This window comes from Lissotriton vulgaris, chromosome 2_1 (genome assembly GCF_964263255.1).
Source record: "Lissotriton vulgaris chromosome 2_1, aLisVul1.2, whole genome shotgun sequence".
In the NCBI taxonomy this organism is placed as follows: Eukaryota; Metazoa; Chordata; class Amphibia; order Caudata; family Salamandridae; genus Lissotriton; species Lissotriton vulgaris.
The window spans coordinates 407256748-407275587 of record NC_141687.1 but is presented as its reverse complement, the minus strand read 5'-3'; the positions used below and the strand labels follow the sequence as shown (position 1 = coordinate 407275587).

The 18840-nt window shown below is 43.7% G+C and overlaps 1 protein-coding gene across 4 annotated transcripts in view; it reads left to right on the top strand.

Moving 5' to 3' along the window:
• RAPH1 (Ras association (RalGDS/AF-6) and pleckstrin homology domains 1) overlaps nt 1–18840 on the top strand; it is a 403562-nt gene that overhangs the window by 364759 nt on the left and 19963 nt on the right. For all 4 annotated transcript variants that reach the window (XM_086955298.1, XM_086955299.1, XM_086955297.1 and 1 more), the window contains 3 exons: nt 7465–7608; nt 8688–8798; nt 12341–12439. In XM_086955298.1, coding sequence (XP_086811424.1) covers nt 7465–7608; nt 8688–8798; nt 12341–12439 — 354 coding nt within the window. The remainder of the gene's footprint in view (nt 1–7464; nt 7609–8687; nt 8799–12340; nt 12440–18840) is intronic.

Genomic DNA, 18840 nt, shown 5'->3' with positions numbered 1-18840 from the left:
CACACACCAGAGGTGTCATGCTTCATCATAGGGGTGCCTCGCTTCATCATAGGGGTGCCTCATCACAGGAGAGACCTAGTCTCCATGTGGGCTACAACCCCTTCGCTGTGAAGGAGGAGCTCAGGCATGTTTTTATTGGAAGGGGGCGGGTGTACTAAAACACTATGTGAGCCTGGTGTGGTAGAAAAGGTGCAGTGCTGTAATTTGAGTGGTTAGAACTGTTTATGGGGTCAGCTATGCTGCAACTTCATACAGCTGCCCAGTGTCAGGATTAAAAACAGATAATAGCTTGTAACGCAGGTGCCGTCATTAGAGGCATCTGTGTTCGTGCTTGCTTCCCTGCCCCCGCGCTGTGCTTGCTTCCCTGCCCCCGCGCTGTGCTTGCTTCGCTGCCCCCTCGCTGTGCTTGCTTCCCTGCCCCCTCGCTGTGCTTGCTTCCCTGCCCCCTTGCTGTGCTTGCTTCCTTGCCCCCTCGGTGTGCTTGCTTCCTTGCCCCCTCGCTGTGCTTGCTTCCCTGCCCCCTCGCTGTGCTTGCTTCCCTGCCCCCTCGCTGTGCTTGCTTCCCTGCCCCCTCGCTGTGCTTGCTTCCCTGCCCCCTCGCTGTGCTTGCTTCCCTGCCCCCTTGCTGTGCTTGCTTCCCTGCCCCCTCGCTGTGCTTGCTCTCCTGAGTGTGTGTGTGTGGCTCTGGGTGGGTGTGTGTGGCTCTGGGTGGGTGTGTGTGTGGCTCTGGGTGTGTGTGTGGCGCTCTGGGTGGGTGTGTGTGGATGTGTGTGTGTGTGTGTGGCTCTGGGTGTGTGTGTGTGTGGCTCTGGGTGTGTGTGTGTGTGGCTCTGGGTGTGTGTGTGGCTCTGGGTGTGTGGGTGTGGCTCTGGGTGTGTGTGTGTGTGTGTGGCTCTGGGTGTGTGTGTGTGTGTGGCTCTGGGTGTGTTTGGCTCTGGGTGTGTTTGGCTCTGGGTGTGTGTGGCTCTGGGTGTGTGTGGCTCTGGGTGTGTGTGGCTCTGGGTGTGTGTATGTGTGGCTCTGTGTGTGTGTGTGTGTGTGTGTGTGTGTGGCTCTGGGTATGTGTGTGTGGCTCTGGGTGTGTGTGTGTGGGGCTGGCTCTGGGTGTGTGTGTGTGGGGCTGGCTCTGGGTGTGTGTGTGTAGTAGTAATTGCTGTCTGCTGAGCTCGTCCGTAGGGTACAATAGGTCTCACATTTGCGAGAGATTAAGCTAATGGCAATGTAAACGACAATGCCATTTATGTATCTGTTTTCAAAACCAACACATAAATACAAATTTTGTCATTTACAATGCCAATAACTCTAACTTTTCCAAAGGCGAAACCATGGCATTGTAAATGCTTGTTTGCTATTGTAATCATTACATGTAGAAATTGTGGCGTGAGGGCATCAAATGGGTACTCCTGGGGCACATCAATTCTGCTGTTGAAATTTGGCTCGTTGGCGATCTGTGGGAGTGATTCAAGATGAGGCGGACACACGAGCAATGAATAGGAGTTTTAAAAATACTTTCACAGATCCCCTCACTAGTCGGGAGGCAAATGGGCAGCAGAGGAGAAATAATGCCTGAATTGAATCTATAATTAATTTGCTCTTTGATTGAAATGTCATTCGCCTTCCTAGCAGAAGCAAATAAAAAAACAAAAAACTCAGAATGCTGAACTGTAGACAATGCTAAGACATGAAAAGATTAGCTGGCACACAAATCGGACCGAAATGAAAGGCAGCTAGTTAAACCAAGATTATGCACAAAAGAAATACAAAGAAATTAATAAAGACCTTTGGATTGAATTGTAAGCAGGTAACAAGCGCCCTTATTGTACACTGCAAAAAAGTGACGGGTGTGTGAACATAGTTGAGTGGAAATCTTTTCACTAAGGGGCACGTTCCCTTTCTAACCAGTTAGGAGGTTTCTGAGGAGTAACTTTGTCTGTTGAGTACTGTCGCCGCAATTGCAGTAGAGCATCTTGAATTAATCCATGGTATGCGGGTAAAATACTAATAAAAAAAACATTGTTAGCAAGCCATTTATATTTGTTTACATCGCATCTGCCCTGTAGGTGGTCTTCCAGCTCTATCTGGTGACATTGGTAGATCACATCTGTCGCACTAAGAATTTTTTTTGTCTTTCCTGACTCTGAAAATGAAGGATGAATTGGCAGCTGGTTGTGATGAAAAAGTATAATTGAACTTTAAGAATTATTGTACTAACGGAGTGAATCTTACTGCAAAGCCTGCTCGTATGTTTGTCAAATTGCTCTTCATTGAGGTAGTTGAACACATTCTGACTTGTCCAGGCTCAGAAGAGGCTGAAAGAAAAGTGTCCCTTCTAACTAGCCATCTCAAGCGAGGGAGGAAAGGTCCCTTGGCCATGTGGGTGAACCCAAAAGCAAATCCCCAGAGGTGTGGACTTTCAGATTGTTCATCCTTTCTTCCTTTTCGTTCTTCATGAGAATTGAGGTCTTCCACATTCATGTCTGCTGTTCATGTTCCTGCTTGACATTCAACCAGATCTTATTGTGCTTAGATATTACCGTGACGAGTACTGTCCATGCAGTAAATTCTCAAAAGGTTTGGGTGCACAGCCATCAAAGCATTAATGTTTATAGGGCTACTGCATCAAGATCCTTCAAACATGTTTTCACTTTAACTCTGTGGGGGGCACCAGTTTCAATTCAGTGATCTGTTATAAAAACCCTTCTCCCTAAGAAATCTGTCATAGTAACTCACACCTGACTTGTACATGCTTGCTCAATATCTACCTCTTTGAATATCACAATCCATTTTTTGTGTTTTGTATTTAGCTTAAAGCTGCCTTTAGAGCTCTTCTGAGAATGGTGGGCTACAGAGGTGGTTGGCTGATGATGTGGTAGATCCTGATGGAAACAAGGCCCACCACCTTTGTACAGAGGGGATACAGCGTGTTGGGTTATTGATTCATACATAAGTGCCATTTTGAGTAGAGAGTTTGAAGATAACGCCTTGATGTGAAGACCCACGTTGATCGAACACAGACTGCAATATAGGCAGATGTTTGCCTGCTTTTAGTCACCGTGGCGGCAAGTTGATTACTGGGAAAATAAGCCTGTTAACCAGCCGGATAACCGTGCTATTATATTTCCATTCATTCACTAATAGTCTTCTCATCAGCAACTAGTCAGATCTAGCTGCCGAAAAACCAATGACACTTGATGCACAGAGAGACCTGTTCTAGATTAGGTGACCTACATTTGTGCAAGAAGCCGAAGAGATCCAAAAGAAATGCTTAGAACTCTAGGACTTCACAGAAGTAGCGGCTTGTGTAAAATATTTAAACACAGACCATATGTGAAAATTCTGAAGCATTCCTTCAAGAGTTACAACTATGTCCTATACATCAGTGTAGGACTTAGAACCTCATTAGCGTACTGCCATCACAATCGTAATCATTTGAGATTTTTGTCTTGATACACGATAAAAAAAAAGATTTAAGTAGAAATGGAAGCAGTATGAAGCTTTATAGGTTAAAGCCCACTTACTGCAGGATGTGTGTGTTGCACCCGCATGCTGCATATATGCAGTCAGTGAAAGGTGCCTTGGGTTGCATAAGACAGATTAGCCGAGTGACTTAAGGATTTACTTGATGTCCTATGTTAGCTTCTGAGACAGCTGGAAAGGAAGAAACCAAATTCCTTTGGGTTTCCAGTTGGATCCTTTGCACATAAAGTTCAGGAGAAAGAATACTTTCCACTTCTCAACTTTAGTTATGCACAGACGAGGCAGGAAATTTAAGACAAAAACATAGAGCTTTTCCAACATTAGTTTTGGCAACTCGGATATGTGTATTTTTTTAGCAAGTGTACACTTAAAATGCAGTGGCCGCTACAATTCCATTCTAGCAGCTGCTGTCAGTGGGTGAATCAACTTTTCTAGACGGATTTTGTGCTTAGTTCTTACAAATTTCGAACCACCTATAAGGAAGAAAATACATAATAGAAAAACGATGTCAGTGTTACTTGGCAGTATAGGCCTACCTCGCACATAATGTACAAAATAGAGATGAAACGCCTATGCCGGGTCGGATACCATCCCGGGGTAAGACTTAAAAAGAATCTGGCTTACAACCAAATTCAGGGTTTTTATAATACATTTTACAATGGAAATCACACAGTCAGTATAGGTTGAGTAAATGTAGCAGATTGTCAAATCACATTACAGCATTATTAAACGTTATTTAATATCGCCATCCTGGCACTACTCCCCTAAATTATCAATAAAGTAGGTTCCCCACTGACTTAAAGTCATTAGAGGTGTTAGAACAAATCTAGTACCATAAACAATTAAAAGTGCCATCAATAAATAGCCTAAAGTGAGCGAGCTGGAAGAGCCTTTGAAAGTAACAAAAGGCTTCCTCTGGAGTTCTTCGAGAACAGCATGTCATCACTAAGCATCAGTGCTCATTGTGCTGCGCTCAAGTGTCCATGAGAAATATAAACACACAATGAGTAATATGGATGGTCCAAGAAACAAGATGGAGTCATGGCCTAGACCAGAAAAACCTACTTGCGTAAATCACAGCATTATCATTTCAACCACAAAAGGTTTGTGTTAATAATCCGATATTATTCCATTCAGAAAATAGCTGCAACAGGACCATTCCGATGGATGCTGATTCTCATCTAGCGGCTATCCCACTGGTCTTTTGCACACTTTCGTTTCCAGTGTCCTTGTAATCCGTTGAATTCTAATACTTCTTAGTCTAGATTTCCATTATGAAGTGTACGCCTTGGCTGGAGGCACCACTTCACCCGCAGGTGTTGCAGAGGTAAAATTGATCAGATTTATCATTTTTGAAAAACAATGACCTGTTGCCCTTATCTGAAATTAATCTGTCCTGTTTGTGTAATATAAATAGCACTAGTTTGATAACTCTTCTCTTAGTAGATGGTGTGCCTGATTTTGGGTTCTACTGTCTGTTCGACATACGCTGTAGAGGAAAGCAGATGTTAAAAACTTTTAGTTATTGAGACCCTGAGTTTTCTATGTCCTTTTCGTAGTTCGGGGTCACATACTTAATTGCACTATTAATAGCCTTAACTTTTGTAAACCTAGATAGCACTTTCAGATCAGGAACTCTTTGAGCTATGTTGATGAGTGCTTTGTGGTTTCAATAGTCCTTGCCCCAAGTATGAATTAACATGTGGCAAATATGGTATGTTCCACATAATGACTTCCCTTAAGCTCATCTTGACAGATGTACAAATGTCCTATCCTGTTAGTAGTTAAAAAGGCATTTAAACTAATTGTTCAAGATTCCACCCTTGATCCTGCTGGGAATAAAATGCTCCCGAATGTTTTGCCGGCTGGTATGTTTGCTGATCTTGTTACAGGATTGCTAAAGCATCAGACTATAAAAGACCTCACAGTGGAAAGGGCAAACTTGAGTGCATCCTTTCTCATACTGCAAATTAAATTGTATATTGATGCCCGACTAATCCCTGAACTTCACGATGAAATGCCAGAAACCCACTGTAAATAACAGCTCATTAATGACACGGGTGCTCCGGTCAATTAGCGCATTGCAGTCCATCCATGGTCATGTGATCATCCCTGGCCCCGCAGACCGAGCTAGAATCGTTCATTAAAGGACCTATTTAAGGGGTCGGAGCTTCCTTACTGAAAATAACTCAAAATTGATTAATCACTCCAAGTTTAATCTCAAACCAGGGCTTATTTCATGTGCAATGTGGTTGGACCTCCTTCCTAGTCTACCTTTAAAAGTCTTGGGGCCCCATTTAGTGGACATGCGCCAAGGGGTTGTACTGGCGCCACCAGCCGAGCTAACGCCAGACTGCCACATCTGGATTTGGCCTGAGAGTCAGCGGAGCATTTTTAGTAAAAAAATGTTTTAAAAGCTCAGCGGCCTCTCATGCTAGGGCACCATGGCGGACCATTCAGCCTTTTTTTCACTTTCCAAAGGCAGACCCCTTAAATGTGCCTGGCATGCTGGGAGTATTTTCCAGAGCGCATGGAGGCGTTTATAATTGATTCCTACCAAGGTCTGCCATGTTTTTCTTGGCAGTCCCTGGCAGAGAAAGAATTGCAGACATGACTTCTGAAGGCCAGCCTTCCTGAGAGTGGTGCCATGTCAGCTAGTGGTATGGTGGCTTACTGAATGTTTTTCTAGGTACCGTCTGATACGGAGTGCCGCATCTGTGTCTAAATGAGGTTTTGGAACCAAGAGATGGGTGGCTCGAGCAGCTGCCGATGTGTGCCTGATGCCCAGTTTTAGCTCCGCTCTAACTATTCTCCTTTGGTACCAGTTGGCCTTAATGTTTTTTTTAGTCTGCAATAGAAGACCACTTAATGGTTAGGTATTGGTCATTCCGAAGCATGACGCAGCTTAGTTCATGTAATTTAAAATAAGTCCTTGGTGTTTCTTGGTTTAAACCCTCAAGAAGAAAAGTTTTCCAAAACCATAAACAGGGGAAAAGGTGTATGATGTTTTTTTTAAACTACTTCAGCGTCCTCGCTTGTTCAAATTGACCAAGACACTGTAAGTGGACAAACTATCTTAAATAACGTAGCACGTGTATCTGTAAAGTGCACGTTCACCCCTTAGGATCTGAAAAACAGGTGCTTAATTTTGTCTCTAGTAGGTGCTGTGCTCTGAAGGAGTAATTGACTGTGTCTTACTGTGCAGGAGCATCAGGAAGGACATTTTAATCCAGACATCCGCAGCTTTCCATTTCAAGACCCTTTGAAATATAGCATGTTTCCACTTGCTCAATCCCCAGCACGATTAGCAATGAACTCTGTGGTTCAGGGAGGATTTAAGGGGCTCACTGCACAATATGCAAAGGGCCGTCAAAGAGCTGGAAGAAATACTGTCACCCTGTATCTTAGTGCACAGCGGATATTGCAATTCATGATGCGATTATACAGGTCAAATTTCGTTAAAGGTCTATCTCATAATTTTACTGAAATTGCAAATGTAGCCTCTCGACAGTTTTGTTTTATGCAGAACAGACATTGTAGCGAAATGTAAGGCTCTATGCAAGACAGCTTCCTGATTGCTCAGTTGAGAAAATCGTTACACGAATCTCTACATACCAGTGAGCCACAATCCTTGAAGGTTTAGATGCAGCAGCAGCCAGGGTAATAATCTAGTACTTTCGTTAAGAGCATTGCATGTTTTAGGTATTTGATCTCCTGGTTCTATAATGAGAGTGGTCCACAGACGGTATATATAGAAGATGGTACATGTAAGTAGCTGTTTTTTTAATTTAAAACTAAATCTCAGCTGGAGGATACATGATTTTTATTGAACGATGGTGGAAACAAAGTGATTGTTCAATAAATTGTGATGCAGAAACTGGTAGTGTGTGCTATCCATACAGAAAAACTGGTGAGGCGGCTGTATCTTGGTTGGTGTGAAAGCCCCATTAATAATGCATTTGTCTGTTTTTATCTCGTTCCTTGTAGGAGTGTTTTTGCGGCAGCAATGTAACTGTACCAGAAATCGAGGGTGTCCTTTGGTTGAAGGACGATGGGAAGAAATCCTGGAAAAAGCGTTACTTTCTCCTGCGAGCATCTGGAATCTACTACGTCCCAAAAGGGAAAGCCAAGGTGAAAACAAAAGCTCATCTGTTATGTTATAAGGTACTTGTAGAGCACACGGCTACTCAAGAGTGTCCCGGCGCCAGTAGGACAGTACTGCTGGCCAAATAACATTCGCATCAGAAAGAAAGAGAAACCTAGAGTTGTTGTGAAACATCCAGGTTTGAAGTTGTCTTCTGAAAGTCATTGTCAGAAGCCTGTCTGAGTGACATCGACAAAAGGCTCCAGACACGGGCAACCTGTACTTGGAAAGAGCGACCGCTGCTTCGGGTGCGGGAGAATTTGGGAATAGCTATCCGATGTTGGTGAGATGATCTTAGAGTTCTGCCAGGTGCATAGTGTAGAATCTGTGTGTGGAGTATGATGGTCTTAAGGTGTGCGTGTCAATGTGTGGATCATTGAAGAGACAAACACAAACGCAGCTTGCACAAGTGTCTGTGTGTTTCATACAAGCAGAACTTTACTTAAGTGGGTCCAGTAGTTGCCACATATATTCTAAATCGCAGAAAAAGGTTTGTTCAGTGGTAGGCTTATAAAAACGGTACCCTGCCTCCCTTGCTTAATATTGACAACCCAAGGATATGGGCTGTAGTCCCTTGTCACCTCAGGGCCTGTTTGTTGCATCTCTCCAGGCCTCAGACTCCGGACCTCAGAGTCCAGGAACAGGCCACGGCCTTAATCTACATCTCGGATTAGACATGTGTATTGGTCCTCAAAATATCCCAATACCAGATGTCATTTGCAGGTGGATAACTCGGGGCCGGGGTACATGCCTCTTTATCCTGCAGGGGACATTGCTGTTTTAGGGCCGATTCACACCTGTGATGCACTTGTTTGTATGCCGCTCTGTCTCGAAGCAAAATACCGCCCTCGGCCCAAATTTTACAATGATATACCCTGCATGATATGCATCGGCTTGCTTTATTAAATACCAAGGCACACTTTTCCCCAGAATCTCTGTAAATTGATATTGATGGCCTCTGTATGGACAGCTAACATTGGTATTTTTTTTCTCTCATTTTATTTTCTCTTGCCTGTTGATCGTTTTCTCTGGCTTTTTCCAAAATTGCTTTATTTTTCATTTGTAGGCGTCTCGTGACCTGGTGTGTTTCCTGCAGCTGGATCACGTTAACGTTTACTACGGACAGGACTATCGGAGCAAGTACAAGGCCCCGACGGACTACTGCCTGGTGCTGAAGGTAACCACACACACGGTGTTAGACTCCACGAAGCCGGCTTGGGTGATGATGGAACCTGGGCACAGGGGGGTCACCTAACGCCATGTCATCATGGATACTGTATCAGCCCACTTCTTCCCCCTGAAAATCATTACTGTTTGAAGTGTTGGTCTGTATTTTTTTCAAAGAAAGCAAATTAAAACTCTAGCACCGAGAGTGCATTAAGCTGGTGCAGGAAAGCCCAGGGCTGGAAACTGCCTGTAATGAACTGTAGTCAAGTGGCCTCCCTAGACCCGGACGGTCATCCACAGCAGACTGGGTTTAGCTTTCATAGGTAGGGCTGGTAATGCGTTATAAGAAAACAAGCGGCCAGTGTGCTGCTCCTGCAGCTAATGAGGAATATTATGAAGCAGGCTGCAAATATTATATCTAAGGGTGGGCATAGTTCGCGAAGTAGCGCTACGCTTAGCTACGCAAAGTGCACTTCGCACTACGCGAGCTATGCGTAGCACTACGCGAACTGCGTAGTAGCGTGTTTGCACTGTGCCAGATGTCGTTTTCAATTATTGCACCGCGCGGAAAAGCATCCGGCACTTTGCAATCATTGAAAACGGCCTCTTGCACAGTGCAAGCTATACTTTTCTGCCACTCGAGTAGATTTTTACTCGAGCTGCAGCTTTCTCAACGCAGACTGGTAGTTTATCATCGCGAGCGGTCGCAAGCATGCGTGACCACTCGCAATGAGAAACCTGACCTCCCCGCGTTGAGAATCTCGCCGGGAGGTTTATTTTCCATGCTCGCGATCGGCAACTTGATGTTGCGGATCGCGAACAAGGAAAAAGTCTCGCCAGGGTGTCATTTTGCTTGCTCGCGGTCGCCAACTTGACGTTGAGAACCGCGAGCAAGCAAAAAATGACTGCTACGCTACGCATGTTTGCACTGCGACGTGCAGTTCGCGTAGTAACTGAGCGTAGCGTAGTGCTTTGCCCAGGGTTACTTATATCAAAAGATGAAACGGATGCAAAGAAGCCCTTTGGGGGGGACATCCAAGAGTACAGCCAGTATGTGGAAAAAAATGTTGAGGTTTCGATTGCACGTGAGGGCAGGTCATTCAAAGTATTGTTTTAGAGAGTCAGTGCATATGTCGTCTAGTGTATGATGATAATACTTCTTACTTAAGTCAGAGCTGTTTGTCAGAAATTTCTTCTTGTTCTGTATGCGAACAGGTGCGTCAATTTAACATTTTTACATTGGGCCACAGCGAAATAACGGCCAAGAGAGGATGAATGTGTAGCAGAGAGGGGCGGTACCAGCACGCGCCCAGGCTGTAATTGGGCAGGTTGTGCATGCGCAGCAAGGGGCATGTGTGAGGGGGCACTCTTTGTTGTAGAGTATACCCAACTTTCCGACGTCAAAGTTCCCCTGACGGACACACGGGACCGCAGATAGAAGCTGGGATCTCCGTAAAACTGGATGGGGATCAGGCAAAAAGCTACTTAAGTTGTCCTACGGCAGTATTGCAACAGCGACACCTCGTGGCCCGACAGAATGGCAGTGGCTAAATTCTCAAGTGACTGCTACCTAAGGGAAATAAATGTAGTATCTAGATGAATAAGATCTGCTAAAGGTCACGCGCTCACATACAAACCCTGCAATATACCGGTGGTGGAGAGGGAAAGCAGTGGTGACTTTTGATTAAAAAAAATAAAAATAAAAAACTAATACAAAATAACACAACGCCCAAACTGACAGTGTGAGTAGAAATGCATCTGCTAAACATTGCAGTAGGGAAAATTATTAGTCTGTATGCCTAAAAGAAAAAAGGAGAATTTTCCCGTTTATTTTTGAGGTTCAGGACTCTTCTTTCATAAAAAATAGTAGCGCCGTGCACATTGATTGTAAAACTAATTTACAGCAATGGCAGAGAGTTCAGTTTACAGACATCCAATAAAATCCAAAGGGCAACTGGCACCGGGATTGGCATCCTCAGCCCGAAGGTCACGTCCGCCAAGAAAGCATCATATGTGGCCATCGTATGCGATGAAGACCTCAATATGGTTTCTCGGATTAGATCAGTGCAGGGTGAAGGGATCCTTTACAGGCTGTGATGCTGAAACTCACCTTCCCCTTATTCAGAGTGAGCCACACAGTGTGTTCGTGGGACTCTTGCTTAATTAGGTCTCCCGACTAAGACTTTAGACTGTGCAAAATGTTGTGTTAACCTCTACCTTTGTTGTGATTAAAGATCACTTTATCATTGATTCCTTCTGGATTCCTCATGAAACAAGCTTTAGAGAAACTAGTAGATATGGCTTACATGTTTACATCTGGCTGAAGTATTAAACTTGCTGCAGTGGAAATGTCTTCATTTATTGCTGTTCACATCTCATATGCGAGAAAGAATTTAATGAGTTTTGATTGAGTGCACTTTTGCGATTCAAAATAATCCATCGTGCATTGCAGTGTAAGTGCATATGAGGAGGAATGATTCACCAAGCAGCCAATAGCAAGAGGTGAGAGAGAGGATTATCCCTCAGTGTGGATCAAAAGCCCTATCAGTGAATTGGTAAGTATAGGTCTATCAGACAGCTGTGCTATCAAACCAGATCTAATACTGGTGCTTAGACAAGAGTAGAACATACACAAAGGCTCATCCAAGAACTTGTGTATTGGATGTTTAATGCAACAAGTTTGAAGCACATGTTCACTGTTTTGATGTGCATATGTTTTATGTTGCGGTCAAGAACAATTGAGTAAATGTTTTGGTATGCGCTATTCACATTAGGTGATTTAATTATTGACCATTTTTCTGCACTGTGTTGCGCGTTTTTTATTCAGCACGTTTTTTTCCTGTTCTGAAGTGTTTTTTTTTTTTTGGTTTTTTTTGCGTGAAACGTTAATATTGAGTTTTTGGCCAGAAAAAGTAAAAGCAAGATTAGATTAATGAACAGAAGAAATTGTAATTGTAAGCAGAAGTTAAGTGTTTTTTGTAGACGTGCATTACTTACAGATTACAATAGAGAGTGTCATTAGGAATAAGACATACCAGTTTTGGAGTCGTAGCTGACCAGCCGCTGTCTTAATGGGTGTGATTAGAATGACGTATGCACTGTTAATTGGAAAGTCATTTTCTGATAGGTTGGGATGTAAGCAGCAGAAGAGCAGAATGTAAGCAGAATGTGACTATCCATTTTCTTAATGGGTAAAGTAATATTTGTGGTTTTTTAATTTTAAAAAATTAGAATAGATTCTTGAAAAGAGAATGTGGAAATTAAATCTTTAGTGTCTTAACAGATTGTTACCCTTTTGCATTTTAATGATCGTTGAAATCCCATTTTGACAGTCGTAATTTGTACTTTGGGTTGGTTTCCAGCATTAAAGTATAGACCAGCGCATCTAAATAGGGCCAGAATGTCCTCTGCTCTGAGGAATGTAAAATGACAGCATTGACCAGAAATATCCAGTTCCTCAAAAATAGAACAGTAACAGCAGAATAAAACAAATACCGTGAGAATATTTAGTCTTCGTCCTCCTTACATTCAATTTTCTTTCTTGTCTTTAAGCACCCTCAGATCCAGAAGAAATCTCAGTACATCAAATACCTCTGCTGTGATGATGTCCGAACTTTGCACCAGTGGGTGAATGGAATCCGGATTGCCAAGGTAACTTTCATTTTCTCCCTCCTCACCTGAAAATATGTGTATCCAATGGACTTCCATAATTTCATATACGTTTGTGGGTTTAATTCCCAAGTGTCCGTTGGATCCTACAATTTAAGTTGTCCAAAACAAAGTGTGGCCGAGGAGATCTTCTGGAATGGTATGAAATCAGCCTGTGACTGTTTTTCCTCTATTCATAGCATGGTTCTAAGGTTCATTAAATTCAACTAGAGGGGCTTTCATTTACGTTTTCTTATTTTTGACACGACAAGGTAAATATGTCCCTCCTTTTCTGTCAGTCAAAGGAATCCATTTATGATCCCATTATGATTTCTGTTATCCTTAGCGGGCCTGTGGGTTGACCATCTTAAGTCTCTTCCTGACCTGTGCCTGTATTTCAGTGCTGCCTTGACCTAATGAATTTACAAGGAAAGTAAGCATGTTTCGGACGCATTTATCGATTCTTTCACAAAACAAGCCTATCAAGGGGCAGACGGTACTAATAAATCTTTTGCATTGCCTAAAATAAATATGAAACCGCCATGATTACACATGAAGGGACAAACTTCCTAATTGTTTTTCTAAATTTTCAAAAATCAGATTTTATATTTGTATGTATTGAAATAATGAGAAAAGAGCCCCTTTTGCCAATATTTTATCTTTTGACATGAGAAGACAAAAAAAGGTGATCTGGGAGAAGTCAATGTTGAGATGGGCAGTGGTCTGTCGTAGAAGATGATGATCATGTCTGCTGGTTACATTGGTTGGGAGGCAGTTGTCGCTAGAAAAATGTATTAGCGGAAAATAACATTTTACCATACTTTCAAACTAGGTTCAGATCTTCTGACTCCACAATTGACAAAATCACTGCCCTAACTATTCTGAGCCAACAAGCAGCGCAAAAATATCAACTGCCCCTCTATTGCTGCTTTATAGACTACATCGCCGCCTTCGATAATGTGTCTTGTAACACTTTATGGAGGAAATTGGATAAGTGGGGGATTCCACAGAGCCTGCTCGGAGCCCTTCTCTCCTTGCATAAGAACACATGGGTACGAGTCAGAACTGGCCCAACGACAGTCTCTGCCAAAACTGGTCCTAGCAAAAACGAACTTGCACATTCTGAAAATCGCTGATGATATTGTTTTAATGGACCAGGTAAAGTCTGGCCTCCAAAGAGCCTTTTGCACCTTCTACAAATACAACACAGCTAATGCTCTTAAAATTGACCAGGATAAGACCAAGGTCTTGATTTTTGGCCGTTGCAAGAAAAAGCAAAGTTTAACGTGGAACATTGGGCCGGCAAAGATTAAAACAACATCAAAATACAACTACCTGGGGGCCATACCATCAGCCCACTTGGCTACTTTGAAAAAGAGAGCTGGAGCAACAACGTACAGCCTGACTCGACTTAACCAGTCCCTGAGTAGTCCTTCTGCCAAACCCATTCTGAAGGTGACTAAAGGCACCCTTCTTCCTGCCTTAAGTTACGGGCACCAGGCCTTTCCTGGTGCATGCTCAGCCAGTCTCGACCACGCCCAGATTACCATTTATAAAAAAAATCTTCTGTCTCCCGAATTACATCCACAGGGCAAGACTACGACTTGAGCTGGGCCTTCAAAGACAATCGATTTTCTGGGAGGCTGACACCCTGAAGTACTATAAAAGGGCACTAAAAGCCGTAGATAACACACTTAAAGCCCGGTTAAAAGAAACTCTTGCCAGCTCCGGGAAACATTGCAACCGTCAAATTCTAGAAGCCATAAGAACGCTACATATTGACGAAACATCACTAACTGCAGACTCCATTCCATACACAGTCTGGAAAAGGGTTGTCAACAGGCAGATTATACAAATTTCATACCAGATGGATATTCGGGTCCCAAAAACATCAATTATCCTCCTCCCCTTGAACGACTCATACCTCCCTGGGGCACCTCAACCGTACCTTATTGATAGTCTGAACGCAGCAGCCTACAAAAAAATAATGTTCATGCATCTCTTAGGTCTGCGCTACACTGCCTTCAACCGATGGGCTCCAACCAGTGAGGAGGGGTAAGCAGACTGTGCAATGTATAGGTCTGAATCATGGCTGCATCTTCTGTGCTGTTGTCCCGCCCTTGACACTCCCAGAAAACTTCTCTTAAAACCCTTATATCTAAAAAGGGGCATCATTGCATGTTGGGAGGCATCTGCTCTCTGCTTTACTTCCCAGATTTTGCTGGCAATGTCCGTAAAATATGTGAGACTCTTGGACAATCTGCTTTCCCTCTCTCCTGCCCATGCCCTACTAGCTCCTCCTCCGCAAAAACTTATCACAAACTATTTTTGCATTTTGCCCTAGTGTCTCTGCACCAAATCATTTTATCCTTGGTTTTTGAAGCCTGTCACGTGATTACAACAGTAACTACAAGACTGCCTAGTCAGTAATATGTGTATGAATTGAAATTTTTGATGGTTTGATTCGCTTTGCTCTTAATGTGGTAACAGTGCTACAATGACATTTTATTGCAATGGTTTTAATTAACTGTGCTAATTTGATAAACTAAACTACAAAGTTGTGATAAAGCTAAGCTGTTCAGGGCAGATATTGCAGGCAGTGGAGATCGGAGTGTACGTAGGTCCCTTTACTTTGTCAATGTCAGAAGTTCTTATATAGTGCAGCTTTTCACCGTGAGGTCTCAAGGCGCTTTCAGAATATCTTGTTAGAGGTTGTCTTCTATCGTCATTATAAATGTTGGCTCAGAGCAGTAGGAGTTACAGTAGGAGTAATAATAAAAAAAATAATGGTAGAGTAATATATATATATATATATATATTTTTGTAAACTTTATTTACCATTTTTCCATATTGCAGTAAACTAGCATATGTAACAAGTACTCATTGTAGCAGTACAGATGCATCAACTTTAGCATAGCAATGTTCCGAGATCTATATTGTCCGTTGAATCCCAATCACTGATCATTTCGGGCTGCCCGCATGTTTACAGTCATGTCATTTCACATATTAGCGTTATATATATGCATCTACACTGTATACATTTATATCAACCTGTGGTTCAACCCACCCCAGTGGGGACAATCCCAGAAGGGCCTGCGATGTGGGTGCCGGTTCCGCTGTCAATAGATAGTTTTTTAATTGGCCCCAGATGTCCTTGGGCCTCGATGTTGGGGGCAATGTAGTCGCAAATAGATCACTATTTGTGTTGTAATAAATAAGACTATTAAGCCAGGCTTTAGTTGTTGGGACAACCTTATTCCCCCAGTGCAATTTCTCACTTGGCTAATAGTAAGGCAATAGCGACAAACCTGCACACCTGTTTTGGAAAGTCGCATACATATCCCAGCAGGGCTACCTCTGGCAGGGGGCTGATGTCAAGTTTTATCATTCGTGATAGTATAGTTTAAACTTTCCTCCAATATTCCCCTATTTTTGCTCAATTCCAGGTCATATGGGCGAAGTCTGCCCTCTGTGCACAGCACTCCGGGCATGAGTGGGGCCTCTAGGGAATCTATGGAGTTAAGCTTGGCCGGGGACATGCACCCCCTCCGTTAAAAATTAAAATGCAGTAGTTTGTGTTTGCTGTTTAGGGAAACGTCTTTAGTTTGGGTGCAACAGAAGGTCTAATGTTCATCCTCCAAGGGATGGCCTATCCCGTTCCCAAGTCTCACGTATTTTGGTATCCCTGCTAGGGACTAGTGTCATGGAGTCTCTGTTTAACTTAAAAATGAGATGATCTTCCTCTTTATGCGTGATGAGTAGGGTCAATGGTACAAAAGACTCAGGTTCAAGGGGATATTCCGTTACCCTAGCTCTCAGTGTGCTGCGGAGTCTACTAAGTGTGAAGTGGTCCATAAAGAATGCCTCACTGTACCTGGCCAATTCCGTTCTGGAAAAACATGTCCCCCTGGGAATAAGTTCCCTATCATGTACAAAGAATATTTGCTAAGTGTGCGTCTCACTAACCTTTCTTCAGTGATGGGCAACCATGGATTGTTGTCTGAAAAGGTGCATTGGAACCTAAGCTCCTCTTGAAAACCAGATCCTTAATATGTAGTGGCTGGTCAGCCGACTCAGCTACTATGGTGTATTTCCTTAGATCTCTGTAAAGATTAGTTTTACAGGCGATGGGATGAAACAGGGCATTGTTTCCTTGATTTGATGCGAGTTTACGTGTCCGTCTCCTTCTCAATCTCACGCGGGAAAACACATTCCCGCGTGAGATTGAGAAGGAGACAGACACGTAAAACTTGCATCAAATCAAGGAAACAACGCCCTGTTTCATCCCATCGCCTGTAAAACTAATCTTTACAGAGATCTAAGGAAATACACCATAGTAGCTGAGTCGGCTGACCAGCCACTACATATTAAGGACCTGGTTTCCAAGAGGAGCTTAGGTTCGTCAAAGTCCTGATGAAGACCCGCCTTTGATGCGCAAAATCATTGCATCGCCCCCAGGGTCGAAACGTCGACGCAATTCCTTCTTTTATGAACCAACTATACAAAATCCCCTAGGACCCAAGAATTAATTTGTGTACCTAGTGGATTATTGCATATATAGTTGTCTCCGCCCATAAGTTGTGAATTGACATTTTTATATGTTGTTTTAATGTGTATCAGCCTTGCACAGAATTTGTGTTTTTATGTTTTATGTTTGTTTTTGGACAGCAAAACTAACAATTGAATACAATACAGAGAATATAAAAGTATACGAGTAAAAATTTACTTGAATTTTCTTTGTGGTCCGTGTGTTTGGTTATACTGGTATATGTACCACGGTCTGTATACCCTATATAGGGACGGATGTTTGTAAATAACACAATTGAAATACTATACTACTGTGTATTTCGGTCCGACAGAACCATTATTACTTATTTCATTACCCACCCAGGTTCTGAGGGTTAAAGGGTTACCCCACTACATGTAAATGTACTACCGTGTCCAAGCGTCTCTTGTTCTTGTCCAGCTTGACCCCCATAGTGTCTAGGTGCTTCTTGAGTATCAAATCGCTCATCCAGTGCCATGAAGCGAGCTCTCAATTCCAGTTTCCGGGCCAGGGGGCATGCTTTCCGGTCGGGCCGCCTCTGAACCACCCTCTGCCATGCCGGTGTTAGGCTCTGCCAGCGCTCCGCTTTGCTTGTTGAATTGTAGAACCTTTTGCTTTGGGTCCTTTCGTACCATGACTTGTAGAACACTGCAGCTGGTGTATGTGGCAGCCTTAGCCATCACTGCGCAGATAGGGGGTGTGCTGTTATTGCCCCCACCGGGCTATGTTCCAACCTAGGCAGTTTTGTGAGATGTGATTCTCCCAGGGCTCAGCACCAATCTGCGTTGTCTAGCAGTAGCACCTTCCTTCCCCCAGTCTGTGCCACTCACCCTTACCGGGAAGTAGATGTGGTGCAGGTTAAGGGCTTTAGCAGCGTGTGTAAGGCTGTACACGCTCCTTCAGTAATAGCTTGTATGTGCAATATAAGGTAGGCCCCACGCTCCGTTAAGTCTTACCCACGTATTTGGGCTCCCGTTCAGACCCACTCCCAGTTTGCGCAGACCGGACCGGTCAGTTGGGTGACTGACTCCCAGGCTCACTCACGGCACCCGTCGCCGCGGGGCCTCCAGGAGCGTGCAGACCGGCTTACCTGCTAGTCCAGGAGCCGGTAACAGCATTCTCTGGATTCCTCCCCAGGCCTCTCTCGATCCTCGCAGTCCGAACTCTTCTCCCCGCGGATTGCAAGGCAGGCCTTCTGATGTTGCCGTAGCTCGCCTCTCCAGTAGTCGGAGCACCACCGATCGTGCGGGTGGGCTTCCGGCATGCAGATCTGTCTGTTAAATGCAGAATGAGCACTCAGCTTATGCAGATTCAGTGCTACACGGCCATCTTGGTCGGTAGCCTGGCCACGCCCCACAGAGTAATATATTGAAGTTAATATATGGGTGTAAGGAACATAAAAAGTAACACATAATGCACCTCATCAGTATATTGAACATCACTGAGACAATCCATGACCATAAGGAGGCACGAGGCGACAGAGAAGATGAAGTAACTCCTTTATTTACTTAGTTGTAGTATGTTAATTTCTGCAGTATGAGTCCTGTCTGAATTCACATGCTGTGCATTATTCCGCCATCTATTGGGTGGTTCCGAATTCTTCCTTTTTTGTAGTCTTTTTAGGTCGAAGCCTGGCGTTCACTGCGCAAGCAGTGTCGCGCAGGCGAGAATTTTTGATTTCCAGTATGGGGCTTTAATCCGCCTCTCTCTTCCATTGGCTAGCTCCATAAATGGAGGCTAGCCATTGGAAGAGAGATGTGGCAATCATTCTGGCAGCAGATTCGTGGGCGTTCCTGTGTTTTTTCAGCTCCGCCCCTTTTTTTTTTTTTTTTACGTCATGCAGCGGTGGGCGTTTTTT